The sequence below is a fragment of the Glycine soja genome, chromosome 11 (genome assembly GCF_004193775.1).
Source record: "Glycine soja cultivar W05 chromosome 11, ASM419377v2, whole genome shotgun sequence".
NCBI lineage: Eukaryota > Viridiplantae > Streptophyta > Magnoliopsida > Fabales > Fabaceae > Glycine > Glycine soja.
In genome coordinates this window covers 35533059-35550275 of record NC_041012.1, presented here as the reverse complement: position 1 = coordinate 35550275, position 17217 = coordinate 35533059, and the positions used below count along the sequence as shown (strand labels likewise).

Here is a 17217-nt window from a genome sequence, read left to right as displayed (position 1 = left end):
ACATGGGATTTCTCATTTTAGAATCTCAGTTCAGTTGAGAAGCTCACGTTATGTGGTTTTTCTCAAATGCTTTTGTGGCGTTAACGTCAAGGATATGAAAAACCTTTCTTCCACGTTACAAAAGAACACCACCGCTTGGTTTTCTTCCATTTCAAACTTCCTTGCTGTTTCGCCGTGTTTGCGTTTTCCTTGCAAAGTTTGAAGCTTTTTCTCATAATTTGTCACCCAGATAAGTTTATTTCTCTTCCCAAATTCTGGGGTTTTGTTTCACCTTTGAATCTAAGTTAGGTTGTCCATGTCTGATGTCCCTCTCTGAAATAGGACTTGTATTAGCATAAACAAATCCCAATTGAGAGAGAAGGACACTTTTGTGTTGAATGTGTTGAATCTTCTCCAGTGGCACCACTTTGAGATTTTGAACTTGTTTCGACTAAAGATTTTGTGCTTGAACTTTCACAAGGTTTCATGTTGGCTGTGTTCTATGTATGAAGCTGGTCAGCTTGGTTATAATAAAATGCTTGTTTGTTGTTATCTGGTCCATCATTTCCTTGGCTTTTGGATGCTTCCATGCTAGTTATATCTGAAGTTCTTTCATCTTAAATTGTCTTTATATATCCTTTTCTTTTTGGAAGGCCTTATAATTGGTTATCTTGTGCTGTTGGTTTGACTGGAATCAATTTTGAGTAGTGTGGTGTGAGAGAATTGTGGTTGTTTGGATTAGTTTCTTTACTGTTGGATTGAAAATGGGAAAGAAAAAGAAGCAAGTAGGAGAAATAGGGGAGGATGGTAAAGTGGGAGATAGCAGCCCCAGAGCATATGATAATGATACTATGGTGTTTATATCCATGTCTCAAGAATTGAAGAATGAGGGGAACAAGCTGTTCCAAAAGAGGGATCTTGAAGGATCTATACTAAAGTATGAGAAAGCCCTCAAGTTGCTTCCGAGAAATCATATTGATGTGTCCTATCTACGGAGCAACATGGCTGCATGTTATATGCAGATGGGACTCAGTGAGTTCCCAAGGGCAATCCATGAATGTGATTTGGCTCTTCAAGTGACACCAAAATATAGTAAAGCTCTGTTGAAGAGGGCAAGGTGCTATGAGGCTTTAAATAGGCTGGATTTAGCTCTGAGGGATGCCAGCACTGTTGTGAAGATGGAGCCAAATAATGTCATGGCATTGGAGATCTCAGAAAAGGTGAAAAATGCACTTGAGGAGAAAGGATTGAGAGTAAGCAATTCAGTAATTGAGTTGCCTCCAGATTATGTTGAACCTCCTAATGCTCTGCCTCCAGAAAAGGCATTGAAAGAGAAGACACGCAAGAAGAAGAGCAGTAAAGAGGAAGAGAAGGCACCTGATGGCAAAATTCCAGAAAAGCAAACTGAGGAGAAATTTGAGGACAAGAAGGCTGAGGGCAGTATTGTAGTCGTAGAGAAGAAGATCAACACGCCCAAGAAGAAGAAGGCCAAGGTAAAAGTTGATGAGAAGAAGGCTGATATTAAGGAAGTTATAGAGGAAAGAAGTAATGGTAGAAGGGAACCTGTTCCTAAGAAAACAGCTAAACTTATTTTCGGTGATGATATAAGATACGCTGAACTGCCTATTAATTGTAGTCTCTTCCAGTTAAGAGAAGTTATTCATGACCGTTTCCCAAGATTAGGAGCTGTTCTTGTCAAATACAGGGACCAAGAAGGTGATTTGGTCACAGTCACTTCTGATGATGAATTAAGATGGGCTGAAACAGGATCCAATGGTTCTATCCGACTGTACATAGTAGAAGCTACTCCTGAGCAGGATCCACTTTTTGAGAAATTTAAAGTGAAGGAGGCGGAAGTGGTTGGCATTAACATTGCACACAAGAGTGGTTGTGTGGGAAAGGCAAAGGAAATTGTTAGCTCTTCTTGCATTGAGGATTGGATAATTCAGTTTGCCAAACTGTTCAAGAACCATGTTGGGTTTGAATCTGACAGATATTTGGATTTTCATGAACTCGGGATGAACCTCTGTTCTGAGGCTTTGGAGGAGACGGTTACAAGTGAAGAAGCACAAGGTCTGTTTGACATTGCAGGAGATATGTTCCAAGAGATGACTGCTCTTGCATTGTTCAACTGGGGAAATGTGCATATGTCTAGGGCAAGGAAGAAAGTGTATGTCAAGGAAGATTCTTCTAAAGAACATCTATGTGAACAAATCAAAAGTTCATACGAGTGGGCACTGGAAGAATATGCAAAAGCGGGAGAAAAATATGAAGCAGCCATTAAAATTAAGTCAGATTTTCATGAAGGCTTCCTGGCACTAGGGCTGCAGCAGTTTGAGCAAGCAAAACTTTCTTGGTATCATGCACTTGGTTGTAATGTAGATTTGCTGACATGGCCTTCCACTGAGGTTCTTCATCTTTACAACAATGCTGAAGAAAATATGGAGAAAGGAATGCAGATATGGGAAGAATCAGAAAAGCAGAACTTGAGTAAAACATCTAGTTCAAATGATGTTAGATTGCATTTGCAGAACATGGGGTTGGATGGGCTTTTTAAAAATATATCCCTAGATGAATTTGCAGCACAGGAGGCACATATGAGGTCTCAAATAAATCTCCTATGGGGTACCATGCTATATGAACGCTCATTTGTGGAGTTCAAATTAGGGCTACCAATATGGCATGAATCTCTAGAAGTTGCAGTTGAGAAGTTTGAACTTGCTGGAGCTTCTCCAACAGATATAGCTGTAGTTTTGAAGAACCACTGTTCAAATAATACTGCAGTAGATGGTATGTATTCAAGATAATTAGAAACCTTTTAGCTATTATGTAGATATAATGATATATACTCATATATGTTAACTTTTTCATGACAGGTCTTGCCTTTAAAATTGATGAAATAGTACAGGCATGGAATGAGATGTACAAAGCTAAAATGTGGCAGAGTGGAGTTCCATCATTTCGTTTGGAACCCTTATTTAGAAGGCGAGTTTCAAAAACTTATCATGCCTTTGAGCTTGCATGAGTTGCATATTTTTCTTCAAGTACTTGAAGAGTGACAGAGCCAACAATCACTTAGGCTGCTTATGTGCCTGAAATGCTATTGTCATCAGAAGGTAACTGAGAATCTGATAACCATACTAATAACATTCATTTTATTGACTTTCTTTAAGTAGTATATCATTTTGTTGTCTATAACATTTGATAAGCTGCTTGATTAATTTACTTAAAGATTCTAGAAAGTAATATATGAAATGTTTTAATGCAGCCTTCAATAGAACTACTTTTACTTCCATTAGAACTAATAAATATGTTTATAATCCAAAATCAAGTCCTCTCTGTGGATATATAAAAATATATGGTTCCATTTTGTTTCAGAAAATATTTTCTATTATTATATAAAATTATATTTCATTTATTATTTTAATTTTCTAAAATATGTCTTCCTTTTCAAGTTTTCATATTTTAGAAAAATGTTTGCTTGCTATTATTTCTGTTTTCAATTCGAGTGGAAGGATGAGTGAGGTGTGAAAGCCAATTAGAAATGAAATCCAAAATATTGCAGTTCACACCGCACCTTCCATCCAACAAAAGCCATTGATAATATTTTCACTCATTCAACGTTATACATATCCTTAACCCAATTGAACCAATCCTCTGCTATTACCAAAAGCCAAATTGGCCATCATCTTGTTAACTGATAGTCTATAAGCATTCAATAGCTATAATAATTGTTCAAATACTACAAATTCCAGTTAATGATCCAGTAGCGACTTTTCCAATAAAAAAAAGTCCAGCATCTTTCAGGAACAATTGAGAACACCATTGAAAAAGGAGAAAATATATCAAAAGAAACACACAACATTGCAAGTTTGCAGCTCTTATAACCATCACCTTCATGTGTCTTTCTTGACATAGTGGGACCATCACCGTTGCAAATGGTGACTATTTTAGATTTGTCTAATCTTATAATGAATGATATATGCACTATTTAGATGTTTGTATCATGAATATATTTGTATTGTTGTTGTTGTTTATGATTGTATTTGTCTTGGTAGAGGGACCAATTATTAAATAGCTAGATATATTGAAGTTCTCTGATCTGGACCTCTAAAATTGCATCATGTTTGTTGAAATCATGTTCACTACTCCACTGCAACTTAATGCTCACAAAATCCACATGACTACCATTGCTTTATTATATTATTTTACCCTCCTTGAGTCATTTCTGTATAGTCATCTATGATCATTGATGACAACCTTGGTTTGTCTATGCTGCAGGTTATTCTTGCTACTTTTATGAATTTGGGTTCAACAATATACTTAAAGAAAGTATTCTTTTAATGGCATTTACATTTCCAAGAACACAGAGGGTTCCTTTACACATTGTGAAGATGGCGTAGCAGGAATTACCTTTTACTTAGTTTCTGCCATTGCTCATTTTGCCTTCCCTTTAATTATTAGATTTCTAGTGGTTAGTAGGATGTTGAATTTGTACCAAGAGCAGCGGGAAGATACATGTTCTTTTTTCATCTGTTATTTATCCATGTGTAAACTACTCTTTGTTCTTTGTTGAGTTAATCTCTTTCCGAATTAGTTTCCCTCTTAAGAGTATTAAACTTACCAGTTGCAACGCATTCTACTTAAAGCATCAGATACAGATATGTTTCAAAATTCTTTGAGTGTAGATTTTAATTCTGATTGATTCATGGTATTAACGAAGGTGTTTTTTTTTTAACTAATTCTGAATCAGAATAATATATATTGAACAGAGAAAATTATTTATGCATTTTGCCTTTAAGAAAAGCCAGTATATTTGTTGACCCGGCATTTCGTTTGCAATTCAAGTATCTTTAGTAACATGGTTGACATTACAATTACCTTTACAAACTTCTACTCGTAGGAGAGCAGAATGTTTCAGTTGCACGGCCCAAAATGTTTATCGGTAACTGTGGTTTATTTTAAAGATGTCAAACTCAATAAAAGCACCTTGTGAGAAGATTTGAGTGCATGACTAAACCATAAGTATCTCCCTTTTAGAATACCTTGCTATTTTACCCAAACAAGTATAATGTTATTAGTGGTCACTTGTAAGTTGTAACATTTCTATTATTACGCTGTAAAAAACAACAAAAAAAAGGCCATACATTAATAATATAAAATAGTTACAATCATCGTCAAATCATAATACATAATGTATAATAAATAAAACAGTTATATCATTAATCTAATCACAACACACTTATACACTTATGTTTGATAAATTTATTAAATTTTGAGATAATTATTTTAAAAGTCATACAAATTCAAGAATTAATTTATTTTTTAGTTTTTGGAGACTGATATAATCACCAAATTGCACTTTCAGAAACAAAATTAGATATTTATCACAAAAAAAAAAAAAAAACCCAAACTAGGGTGTGCATGCAGGAGCCGCTGCTCCAACTGTTTCACCATACCGCAAATATGATTTTTTTTATCAAGGCAAGTATGATTTCTAAAACATGGTCCTTATTCAAGAGCAAATAGCACAATAAAAAGCCGGTCGACGGGAACAACTCTCTTCTCGGTCAAATACAATTCATTACTATACGAACATAATAATGAGCACCATCACCCTGGTCCAAACATCTTTATTACACATTACATTATGCGCAGACTTTAGATAGCCACACCAGGCATATTTACCCAGAGGAGAAAGGGGGAAAGAAAGATTTATGTACAATTTTTCTTAGACGGGGAAATACAAACATGCAAAATAAATGCATAATTACATTCTTGCATGTCATTTTATGTACATTTTTCAACTATCCAGACAGTAGCCATAAATATGTACAGATAATTGTTCAACAGACACATAACAGAATTCTCTCATTCTCCTGGTCTATTCTGGCCGAAAGCTTATCAAATTTGGAAGATCAGTTGACTGAAGCTTCTTAATTCCAGAAGCAGTAACCTTGCAAGACTCCAAGGTAAGAGTGCGTAAATTCTTCAAAGGCTTCAAATGCCGTAGTCCTTCATTGGTTATACGAGAATTTGAAACATTTAGCGACCTCAGTGCTGTCATTCCTGTATTCAGATATAAAGATATACAAAGATGTGTTAATCAAAGCAGAACAAACTTTTACTCGATCCAATTACAGGGCAAGGAGAGGAATGAAAAACCAATACAAACAAATAATATTCTCCATCCAATTTTTCTTTCCTTTCATATTTAATTCTGATTACCCGAATTTCAAGGGGTATATAAAGTATTGAAGGCAAGAAGAAAATACCAGATATCAATTCCAAAGTTTTATCCGTCAAATTACAATTCTGGGACAGGTTTAGCTGTGTCAGGGAGACAATTTCTCTTATATTTTTTACACCGGCATCAGTTAATCCTCCGCCACATATTTCAAGGGATTGCAAGTTCTTGAACGCTGCAAGATGGAGAACAAAAGAGGAACTAAAATTTAAGCCAGCAAGATAACCAGTAACCTTAGGCACAAGGTTATGTAAACCCATATTTCCCCATTATTTCAATCATAAAACAAATGGAAAAAAAAAGTTGGTGTTGAATGGGATTTCCAAGTAGTACTGCCTCCATTTATTATTGTTTTGTATTGGGCCATTACTCATTACACCGTTTGCTCTCAAGTATAGACATAATGAAATAAACATGAATTTATTGCTGATTTCAGTAAATTAAATGACGACATTATGATGGCTAAAAGAAGAGAATTTTAAAAAAAAAATTGATACAAACCAAAATTATCATTTGATTTTCTAGAGGGGAACATGTAAAGTAAGATTGCCATCATAGTCCTCAAACAGAATTTACTTGTGGAAGTAAGGTAGCATGGTTTGGCACCCACTTGTTTGACCAGTTCAGCAGTTTTATATTTTGCATATAACACAAATATACAATAAAGAACAAAAGCACAACATACTATATAGCTTCATTTATTCTCTGGACGGATTATAACATTTTCAAGAAAAAATCAAAGCGTGTGGCCCAAAACCTATATGATAAACAGTTGAACAAAAAATATCCTAAAAAGTAGACTGCACAGTTATACCCTATTACTACAGATGCATTCCCATTCCAAATGTAGACTACTTAGTTATATATTATAAGTTAACAAAGTCAACTAGCAATTAGATAAGTTAAAGAAATATACTGCTAGGAATTGCATACAGTCATACACCAAAAAGGAAATCAACTACAGTCTAAAATTGAAATATACATACATCGTAAAAATGTAGTTCCATTGTCTGAAATGCGTGCTCCAAAGAGATCCAATGTTATCAATCCACTCAGACCTGTTAAAGCCAAGAGCCAAGGCAATCACACAGCTAGAATTGAAGCTATACCAGCAAAATTAATCACAGCTTGCACAGAAATTAATTACATGTCAATATGGACATTAAAACTTTTAAAAAAAAAATATTTATAGCTGGCACCTAATAAAAACGGAATATGATCCTGGACAATGTATGATTGGTTTGATACAGTTTTGGATTGAATTCATGTATACAGGGAAGTGTCAAAATTAAAACTTTATTTCAATCAGCAATCTAAATCAAAGATATAATGTTGCAACTTGCACTATGCTGTAGGCTGGACACCCTGCCTTGGCAAGGTCTAGGTATCAGACTCGGATTAAACTGTAGAGATTGCTGATAGGTTTATGTAGAGAATTGGGCAAAGATCTAATATTGAAGATTGCTCACGACTAGTCAGTGGCACTACCCTCTATCAAATACCAAAGCGTTCATATGACAAAAGCATTGATTTAAAAAAAAAAAAAGACCTCAGGTGAATATTCCACATAAAAGAGAGGGGGGGAGCTTAATTGTACTTTTAGTTACTCTACTATAGCTAATGTGTGGTTTTGGTCCTCCAGTAATTTTTGAGAATTTAATCTCTCAATTTATTTAATTATTTCAATTAAGTCCCTTGATCGCTTTCCTTTTACTTAAAACTCTCAAATTCTCATTTTCCACTCAAAATCTTCACAAGATTAATTAAATACATCATTTTCAACATTCTTTTGCTCCAAACTCATCAACTAAAATATCAAATTTCACCAAAAAAAAATAAAAGAAATTCAAAATTTTCCTCTTAAATTATTCCATATCTAAATCTATCATACATCCCCAACTATTTGAATAGAAAATTGAGGGTTTTAGGTTTTAAAATTAGAGGGACTTGATTTGTTTGGAAAAAACTTGGGAAACTAAAATCAAAAAGTCTAAGCTAGAGGGATAAAATGTGTAGTTAAGCCCAAAGAAAAAATAATTGATACATGAATATACACATGCTTACTGGTAAGATTTGCTAGTCCAGCATCGGTAATCTGTCGGGCATCCAGATTAAGTGATTTAAGTTGTGTCAATCCTGACAGCCTTTTCAGGCCATTATCAGTTACTGTGGTGAATGACACATTTAAATCTTCCAGTTTTTTTAAACCTGGAGAAAAGCAAGAACCAGATAATCAACACATGCATTTTATGTATTGTCTGTAAAGATCTTTAACAACACGATATTTGTGTGTTTGTGTGTGTGTGCATGTGTTTGTAGATGTAACTACAAAAACAATATACAGATTTAGACAGTGTTTAGTTTAAGTTAAGAAATCCTGAAACAGTACAAGATGTTTTGAATCAAATTAAAATGTCACAAGCAGCAAAAGCCATCTTAGCACTGTGGGGACAGACTGGTAAGAATAGAGTTAACTTTTTTATAAAAAAAATCACTTATATTTTGGTAACTCAAAGGGCTTTCTGAAATTTATCTTCGAACATTATACAACAGTCTGAAATATATCGGAATAATGGTAGATTAAAGCATACAATGCAATTTTCTAACTAAAAGCTTACATGTGCAAACTGAATAAGGTTCTGCATATATATTATGACATATAGAATACCACATAGGTGTAGCATTGGTACTTCCATAAATTCTAGCAGTGAAACATAACCAACAAATATAGTAACATATCAAAGATCTAATTTGAACTTGCCTGCCAATAAACTTGCAATAAATAGAGTTTATATTTTTATTTGATAACCATATACAAGATTGTGACATCAACCTGATATATAACGCAGCCCACTGTTCCCAATGTCAGTGTCAGACAACACCAGACTTTTCAAGAGTGTGAGGCCTGAAAGGACAAATAACTATAAATTTCATACCATAGGTGATATTTCAAATCAAACTATTTGATTACTAAAATGTCAAATTTTCAAAACAATCAGAATCTCTTCCCCTTCAGAAAGCATATGATAAACAAATTAAGTAAATTAAAAGAAAAATTAGAAGCAAAACTGAATTAAAACCACTAGACCTAGCATCATGTATATCTACATTCTAAACACAAAGTCAAGGCTAAGTGCTGGCTTAAATTCCCATGATAACTTTCATCTAATTCAAATATTCCAGTTTATGCCAAGTGCCATATGACTCTATTCCATCTCAATTAGGAGGATTTGAATCATCAAAGTATGTCATTCAGCTGAAAATGGCATCAAGGTATAAAGCCTCAATGCCTCATGTCATATATCCCCGAGCACAGATCAAGAAAACATTGAAAAAGTATAACAAATCTGTATAAATTTTGAACAATGTAATGCCCATTTAAATCTACCAAAAGGAAAATTATAAAATCTAGTGCAAACCTGTCAAATTAGCTAGCCCGCCATCACCTATCCTGCAAGAATCCAGATTCAAATACTCCAAATTTGTTAAACCTGCAAAAAGAAAAAAAGATTAATGAAATAAAGGATAATTGGAAAAATAGAACAGTGAACAAGCTGTGTGCATGATGATTGATGATTGTCAGTGTCCCAGTAGCATTAATGACCCAACTTGTGGAGTATGAAAGTAGTTTTTATCCCAGAAGTGCTTACGAACGTTAAGGGTCAGTAAGCTTTAGAGACCAAATGGACAAATCTTTTTGAGAAGTTTCAAGAGTATAATATAATATGCACTTGATAATTTGTAGGTACTTTTCAATTTTTGTTTCAGTTTCGTGTGTCCTTTTATATGACCTTTAGAGAAGGGTAGGCAATTATAATATGAGAAGGATAAGATATCATCCAAAACGTGTTGAGCAGATATTAAGTTGTTAACAATAATTACTCATGTACCAAATAATAATAGTGACAAGAATTTTCCATGAACAGTGAAAAGAGATATTTGAGGCTAACACTGGACTTTCATACTTCCTATCTATTTACAATACATTTACTTTAAAAATTGCATTAAGTCAGTTAACATAATCAGTGTTTGAACTTTGAAGGACTCTTGAAAGAAAATTTACAATGTAGAAAAGGTTTCCTACCTCTCCTTTTGTCTGTAACGGCTAGGATATTTTGCAGATAGAAAAGAAGCATGAAGATCACTCTAACATGTCAATGTAAAATTATTAAAAGTAAAAGGAATTGAAAAACAAAGGGAAAAGTCCATCGCAAACGCATTTTCAACATCCAGAAAAGTATTGTAAAAATCAAGAGTCTTCTTAATTTAGGTAAGCAGCATGTGGATAAAATAGTCACTCTTGTGAGATATTGATGTTCCAAGTACCTTTCAGATGAACTAAGCATGCATCTGTGATCCTGTTAAAAGCCAGGCTTAACCTCTTCAAGTTTTTAAGACCTGCAGGAAAGGAAGTGCATGCTGTAAAACCAAGAATCCAATGATTTGCAATCCTTAGAGCAACAAGACACGGAAACCAGAATTCCACAAATTTGGTCATTATATATCAAAGTTACCAGAAATTTTCTCAAATCCATCATCAGAGAGACCACATCTGTTGAGATTTAAGCATGCCAAGGAAGTTAAGGCTGTACAAAAAATATATCTATGATTAAAGAACTAATTAGGAAAAGTTTAGGCATTGGAATAATAAGTAAATGAGTTTCCAAGTTCAAACATAGCCTTTGCCGCTTTAGCACCATTTGATTGCATGCTGGATTATTCAAATCCTTAATTTTCCAAATAAAATATGAAAGCAAGCTCATGCATTACAGAATGACTTCCAGAACAAACAAAACTGCTGTCTAAAATTAAGAAAAAATAAAATGAAATGGCACTTCAAAGAATAAAATGGGAATTTATTTTTACCATGAATAAACTCTAAACATGCAGCAGTAATATTGCATCCTTCAACATTTAATGTGGTAAGCTTCTCCAAACCTGTAAACCAGAAAGTCAGAAAGGAATACCCAGTTAATGTATACTGACAATAACAGAACAACATAGTACATAAAGCAAACCATGTTATGAACTCATTCCATATACTAAAACTCTACTTTGATGATAGTAAGAGAATGATATTTTCATTTGAGAGTGGACATTGACAAATGACAACTAAGATATGCTCATGAGCACAAAATAGTGGCAGCAGCAGTTATAGTCATCTTAATACACTTGTAAGGGATGGTAAACATTGTGAAAAAATACCTCTCAAATAGGTAATCCCAATATCAGTAATACTGCTGTTGGAAATTTGTAACTCCTTCAAATTTATAAGCTCTGAAACATTATATGGCAACAATCAGCTAAAAAATATCATGCCTAGCTTCCTGATTCTAAAAGAAAGAACAGATGGTAAATGCAGCAATTGATTTAAGATGCAAAACCAAATGTTCCAGTATAAACTCAATTAAGCAAAAAAATAAAAGGATCAACCTTGATACCATGCTAATGCCAATTCATTGTTTTTTTTTGGGGGGGGAGGTGGGGGAGGGGAGGGGGAAACACAAATACAATTTGTCGTACACAGACAGACATAACTCAGAGCACGCTTGTAAAGGATTTACATTTACCTCAACCCAAAGACAACAAAAAAAAAGGTCCTAGATTTTTTTTTTTGTATAAGAAATTTTCCCCCAATCCAAGGCAGGAAGGTTTCTAACTCAGAGCGCTTGTAGATTTACATTTACCTCAACCCAAGGAGACAACTGAGGGCTTTAACCAGGTACTTGTCAAATGCAAAACCTTGTCTTGCTCCACTCAACCAACCCCTTGGGGTTAAACTTTCTCAAAGTCTAAACAAGATTTCATCAGAAATAGTAACCCCACACGCAAAAGAGGCATCAATGAATATTAGATGATTGTTTTGGTAAATACAGAAGAAAAAATATTGTGCCATGTGCAGTTTACGTGGTTGTCTAGTGCATTTCTTTATCACTGGACATATAGTAGATAGGTTTTTGTTTATGGCTTCTCTTTGGTGTTCTACTCATGATAGCTTTAGGGGGATTTACTATTTGACTTTTATGGATTGGACAGCCCTAAGAAAGGAAAGCTCCCAGAAAAAATAGAAAGTGAGTAAAATTTAGAGAACAATATTCCCAACCCAGTTTTTAGTTTAGCCATCCCTATTAGCCAACTAGGAATAAGAATCAATGCAAGTAAGACACTGAATATGATATATGTCATACAAAAGCTCAGTTCAGATAATGAACTCATGAATGAGACACAACAATACTGCCTCTTTACCACATAAATAAACCTGAAATGCAATAACTACGATAAAAATCATACCATTTTATGATCAATACCTGAGATAGACTTTATGTCTGAATCCGTAACACATTTACAGCATCCAATATTAAGATACTCGAGCTTTTTCAAACCTGTATTTAAACAAAAATCAAAAGAAATTAAATCTATAACCTATTAATTCCATAATTATGTTTCTACAAAATGACACTCTAAGCAAGATAGCATCTGATAAATATCTAAATGATGAATCCCTTGAAGAAGCCAATGAAGGTTGGCTCAACTGGTAGGATCAAACAGGGATCAATTCCTGTCAGTAGTCCTCCATTGGTAAGTCATTTTCATCCTCCATTGGCAAGCCCTATGCAACCTCCCCTCCCCCTAAACAAATTTTGTACCCCCACCCCAAAAAAAAACACATTTGTTGAATGAAGTAGAACTTATCATCACCATTAACATTAAGCATAGGCAACAGCACCAACCAATTGCCCTCAACCCCATAAACCAATGATGATGAAGAACCATCATCTAACATCTATAATTGTGTTTGATTTGACGGTGCGTTAAAATTAAATCGCATCATCTAACACAGCTGTGTCAGTTTTATCATGTATCTTACATGGTTTTGGTAGCCTACTGGGGGACCAACACCCCACCAAACACCCCATATGTCAGGCAAGCCAATCAGCCATCCATACCTAACTATAAAAACTTCGTACCCCATTGCCCAGAGGCTCTTCGCTATGCGAAGGTATGGGGGAGGGATGTTGTACGCAGCCTTACCCTTGCATATGCAAAGAGGCTGTTTCCGGATTCGAACCCATGACCAACAAGTCACCAAGACACAACTTTACCGCTGCACCAGGGCTCGCCCTCGCTCCATCCATACCTAACTATATATTAACAAATTTATTTTAGATCACCAGATGTGAGATTGGTTTATACAAAATTACAAAAATCAGTTACATTAGGAATAAGTTAACTTCTTGCATATAGATGAGCAAGAAATCAAAGGATAGATACCTTTAAGATGAACAAATCCACCATGAATCTCTGAACACCTCTCAAGGTCCAACTTCTCCAAATTAAATAAGTTGGAGAAAGCACGCATTCCATCGGGTTTGACAGAGCTGCTCTTCCTGATACTCAAGGAAGTCAAGTTTGAAAGACCTACACAAATTGGCATTGATTGCTTATGTTAATCAAACAGGACTCTTTAACCTTTAGCAAGTCAAACCTAATCCATTTGATATCTCAGAGCAAATAATATTATTATTGTATTGGTTGCGCGTAATTCCAATTTTACATAATGTTCAATTTCCATTTCAAAATTGAATTTTGTTATTTATATTCATTTCACAACAATCATATGGAAAAATAACATTAATTGATCCCGGTGAATAATTCTGCACGGAATGCCCCACACTGCCACAAGCAATGAGCCAATGACACAAAAAAGAAAGTACAAACAAAAAATTTACATATCTAAAATCAGACTTCTACAAAGTTTCACTAGAACAAGACATTTAACTTAATATTCAGCAATGCAATCAGATAAACTTTTGTAGGCCAGCGCAAGGGAGGATTTTAAATGAGGCTGAAAAGTATAACCGGTATAACTCTGAATTACTTTTGAATATGTCATGAAAAAATCAATTAGAATCATTTCATAATTAAGGTGAATTCTATTCAAACACGAATGAATTTCTCCAATTTTCTTTTGTAAGAAACACCAAAAGTCCAAAATCTTTGTGAAAACACAATAGAATTAGTTGTTTAAGAAAAAGAGAGAGATAAAAAACAACAATACAAGATTCATAGTTTTTATACAGATAGAATGCAAGATTGGTATTAAAACATTAACCTCAAGCCCCACCCAAACTAATTTGAATCCTCAGTATGATCTTCCTATGTTCGTAAAATAATAGAGGCATTCTGGTGAGAAAACAAATTAATCATAAGAATAGTAGCTCTACCACTAATGTGCTTAAGCCCATATTCTGAAAATTGGTCACAGTAACTGAGAGTCAATGCTTGAAGACTTGAGCAATCCTTTAGGAGTCGCAATCCATCATCTGTCACCTGAGAACCAGCAACATCAACTGAAAGTAAGGACAACCCTTGGGAAGAGATGACATCCATCCAATCATCGTTAACTCCAACATATTCACCCAGGTCAATATCCTGCCATATGCAGAACACATCAAATAAGTAGGGTCTAGGGTCAATATTCGTAAGCATTGAATACTCAAATTTTAGCAACACTTCCAATTCCACCAAGCCTCTAATACAGTACCTGAAGAGCACAATCTCTGAAGGCTTCAAGAGACACTTCGGTCAGGCAGTGAGAATCAACCAATTCATTGAAGATTTGCTGGCTTATGTCTCTCGGAAGAATTGAAAAGGAATTGTATTTATGAAAATCCTGTTATAACTCAAAACATGTGTGGAGCAAATAACCATGTGAAGACAAAAATAACCAAAGCGAAACAACTAACAAAGCTGGCAAAAAACATGCACCTCACGCATCTTCTTTATGCACAGATCCATGAGAGAGGGGCATGTTCCCCCTCCTGCACAATGATTGGGCTTAGCACGCAAACTTCTGGCCCTCAACCATTTTGTGCTGCCACTTCTACAATACCTCCCCGAGACTCCTCTGTGTAAATCATCTTCAACAACATGCTGATCTCTCTTCCTAGAACAAACGCCCCCCATCGCTTAATTTGTCGATACCCTTTTGATCATATACGCATGGAATGTGCCAAAGAAAGTCAAGTTCCCATTTCAAAGAATTTGTGCTGTTGGACTGAACTCTGTCATGTAAAATAAAATAAAATAAACAACTATGTCAAGTGCCAACCTAACTATAGTTCAAATTTGGGGGAAAAAGATCATTGCAGAATTAATCAAGCTTATCATGAAACAATTAGAATAGAAATACGACAAAACAGTCATAGTGACCAACTAACAAACAAAAGAACACAGAACACGTTGATGAAGTTTTGTGAGACTTTTATTTATTACAGTGGCTACGAGGTTCGGTTACAACTTACAGGAGATAGAACAACTAACTTCCGTACGATCAAGATGATTTCTTCCTCCATTGAGATTTTATTATTTAAAGTTTAATACACAGGTTTTTAAGCTTATGTAATTATAAGGTTTATCCATGAAAGAAGGAAATAAAAAAAAAAAAAAGTAGTATGGATAAAGCGAGAAATGAAAAGGAAAAGTTGTTTAGCTTTGATGACGGACCTTTGAAACAGAAAGCGTGGGAAGAGATGATAAGTGGAAGCGCGCAGGTTTGTTTGGAGAGAGAGAGAGAAGAATTGCATTGAAGTAATTAGGAAAAAAGGAAGAAAGGGTATTGGGAATGTGATATTTGAGAAGAAGGAAGACACGTGGCAGTGAATGCGGAGTGAGAGAGACTGAGACTGGAGCAGATAAGAATAGAATACGGAGAGAAGAGAAGAGTGGGGTCATTCTCAACCATTTGGGTCCCACGTCCGCCACTTCCGCTCTCTTCTGTTGGATTTCTCCCTCGCCTTGGGGGTATATGTAAGTAAATTTACTGTAAGGGGTACTTTTAAAAACTAATTATGAAAAAGGGTCTGTTTTTAAATTTTTTATAAGGGGTCTGTTTCTTCATGGATGCCGGAAGAACTGACGACAGTCATTGTAGATGGCGAGAAGTATGGTGAGCTGGAGGGTGCCGTGGAGGATGCCGTCAGTGACACAGGCGAGACATGCTGACATGCACTGATCTCGTCAATTTCTCCTGCGAGACACACCCATATTAAAATGCTGGAAGCATACCGCCAATCTAATTGGCGGGACATGCCAATGTAGAATATATATATTTGCCATTTTTGTATGTTGCTTTTGCAATTTGCATAACTTTGATTCATGCGTTTTGATCATAAAGCTTAAAGGAAATTGCTTATTGGTGGTATCAATTCGAGTCGAATGAAATACTGCAATAGCTGATCACCCATGATTTCTGTTAATCGTCTTTTTTTAAATTTACAATTGAGCTAATTACAACAAAAAATCTGCTCGTAAAGCTTTAGCATATAACTCTCATAATGTGTTGATACAGAATGAATAGGAAAAAAAGTTAGTTATTTTATTTTATTGTGTTGATGCAGCATAATATATAAATTTCTTGGTATTTTTCTTCAATTTTTATTATATATATATTTAAAAAAATTGAAAAAAAATACCAAGAAATTTATATACTAAAAAAAACAGGAGCAGTAGCTCTGGTCCTGTAAGCTAAGAAACAAACAAACAGAAAAGATAAATTCCTCACAAAGAGCACTATTATGTTATATTTATTTCTGTGTAAATTTTCATCTGGCCTCCACCCCTTTCTACTCCAGCTTTCTTTTATATAATGTTGTCAGTAGTATAATACACTTTTATTTATTTATTTTATGTTTGGTCAAAAAAACATTCAAATCATATTGAGACAAAAGTAAATTAAGTTATAACATGTTTTCTTTTCTCTACTCCGTATTCATATCTAATTGGGCATGTCCCGCCAATTAGATTGGCGGCATGCTTTCAGCATTTTAATATGGGTGTGTCTCACAGGAGGAACTGGCGAGATCAGTGCACGTCAGCATGTCTCGCCTGTGTCACCGGCGGCACCCTCCAGCTCAGCATACTTCTCGCGTGCAATGGCGGAACACCTATGTCGCCAGTTCTTCTGACGACATCCATGGAGGAATAGACCC

General features: G+C 35.0%; 2 protein-coding genes across 4 annotated transcripts; one reads left to right on the top strand and one right to left on the bottom strand.

The window, feature by feature from the left end:
* Positions 1–25: 25 nt before the first annotated feature.
* Positions 26–4612, top strand: LOC114373864 (protein PHOX1-like). Its single transcript, XM_028331419.1, has 3 exons — positions 26–2769; positions 2856–3095; positions 4261–4612. The coding sequence occupies exons 1-2, from the start codon at positions 744–746 to the stop codon at positions 3002–3004; spliced, it is 2175 nt and encodes a 724-aa protein (XP_028187220.1). The 5' UTR covers positions 26–743; the 3' UTR covers positions 3005–3095; positions 4261–4612.
* A 930-nt stretch (positions 4613–5542) lies between these two features.
* On the bottom strand, positions 5543–15865 carry LOC114375993 (F-box/LRR-repeat protein 14-like). Of its 3 annotated transcripts, none has more exons than XM_028333883.1 (16): positions 15734–15865; positions 14996–15291; positions 14772–14900; positions 14452–14659; positions 13499–13645; positions 12535–12609; positions 11432–11503; positions 11093–11164; positions 10741–10812; positions 10553–10624; positions 9646–9717; positions 9060–9131; positions 8291–8434; positions 7213–7284; positions 6255–6401; positions 5543–6048 (listed from the first exon to the last, which is right to left on the bottom strand). In XM_028333883.1, the coding sequence occupies exons 2-16, from the start codon at positions 15191–15193 to the stop codon at positions 5864–5866; spliced, it is 1737 nt and encodes a 578-aa protein (XP_028189684.1). In that variant the 5' UTR covers positions 15194–15291; positions 15734–15865; the 3' UTR covers positions 5543–5863. The 3 variants fall into 3 exon arrangements, with proteins under 3 accessions (XP_028189684.1, XP_028189685.1, XP_028189686.1); XM_028333884.1 differs by lacking the exon at positions 15734–15865 and adding an exon at positions 15532–15633; XM_028333885.1 differs by lacking the exon at positions 10741–10812.
* Positions 15866–17217: the final 1352 nt, after the last annotated feature.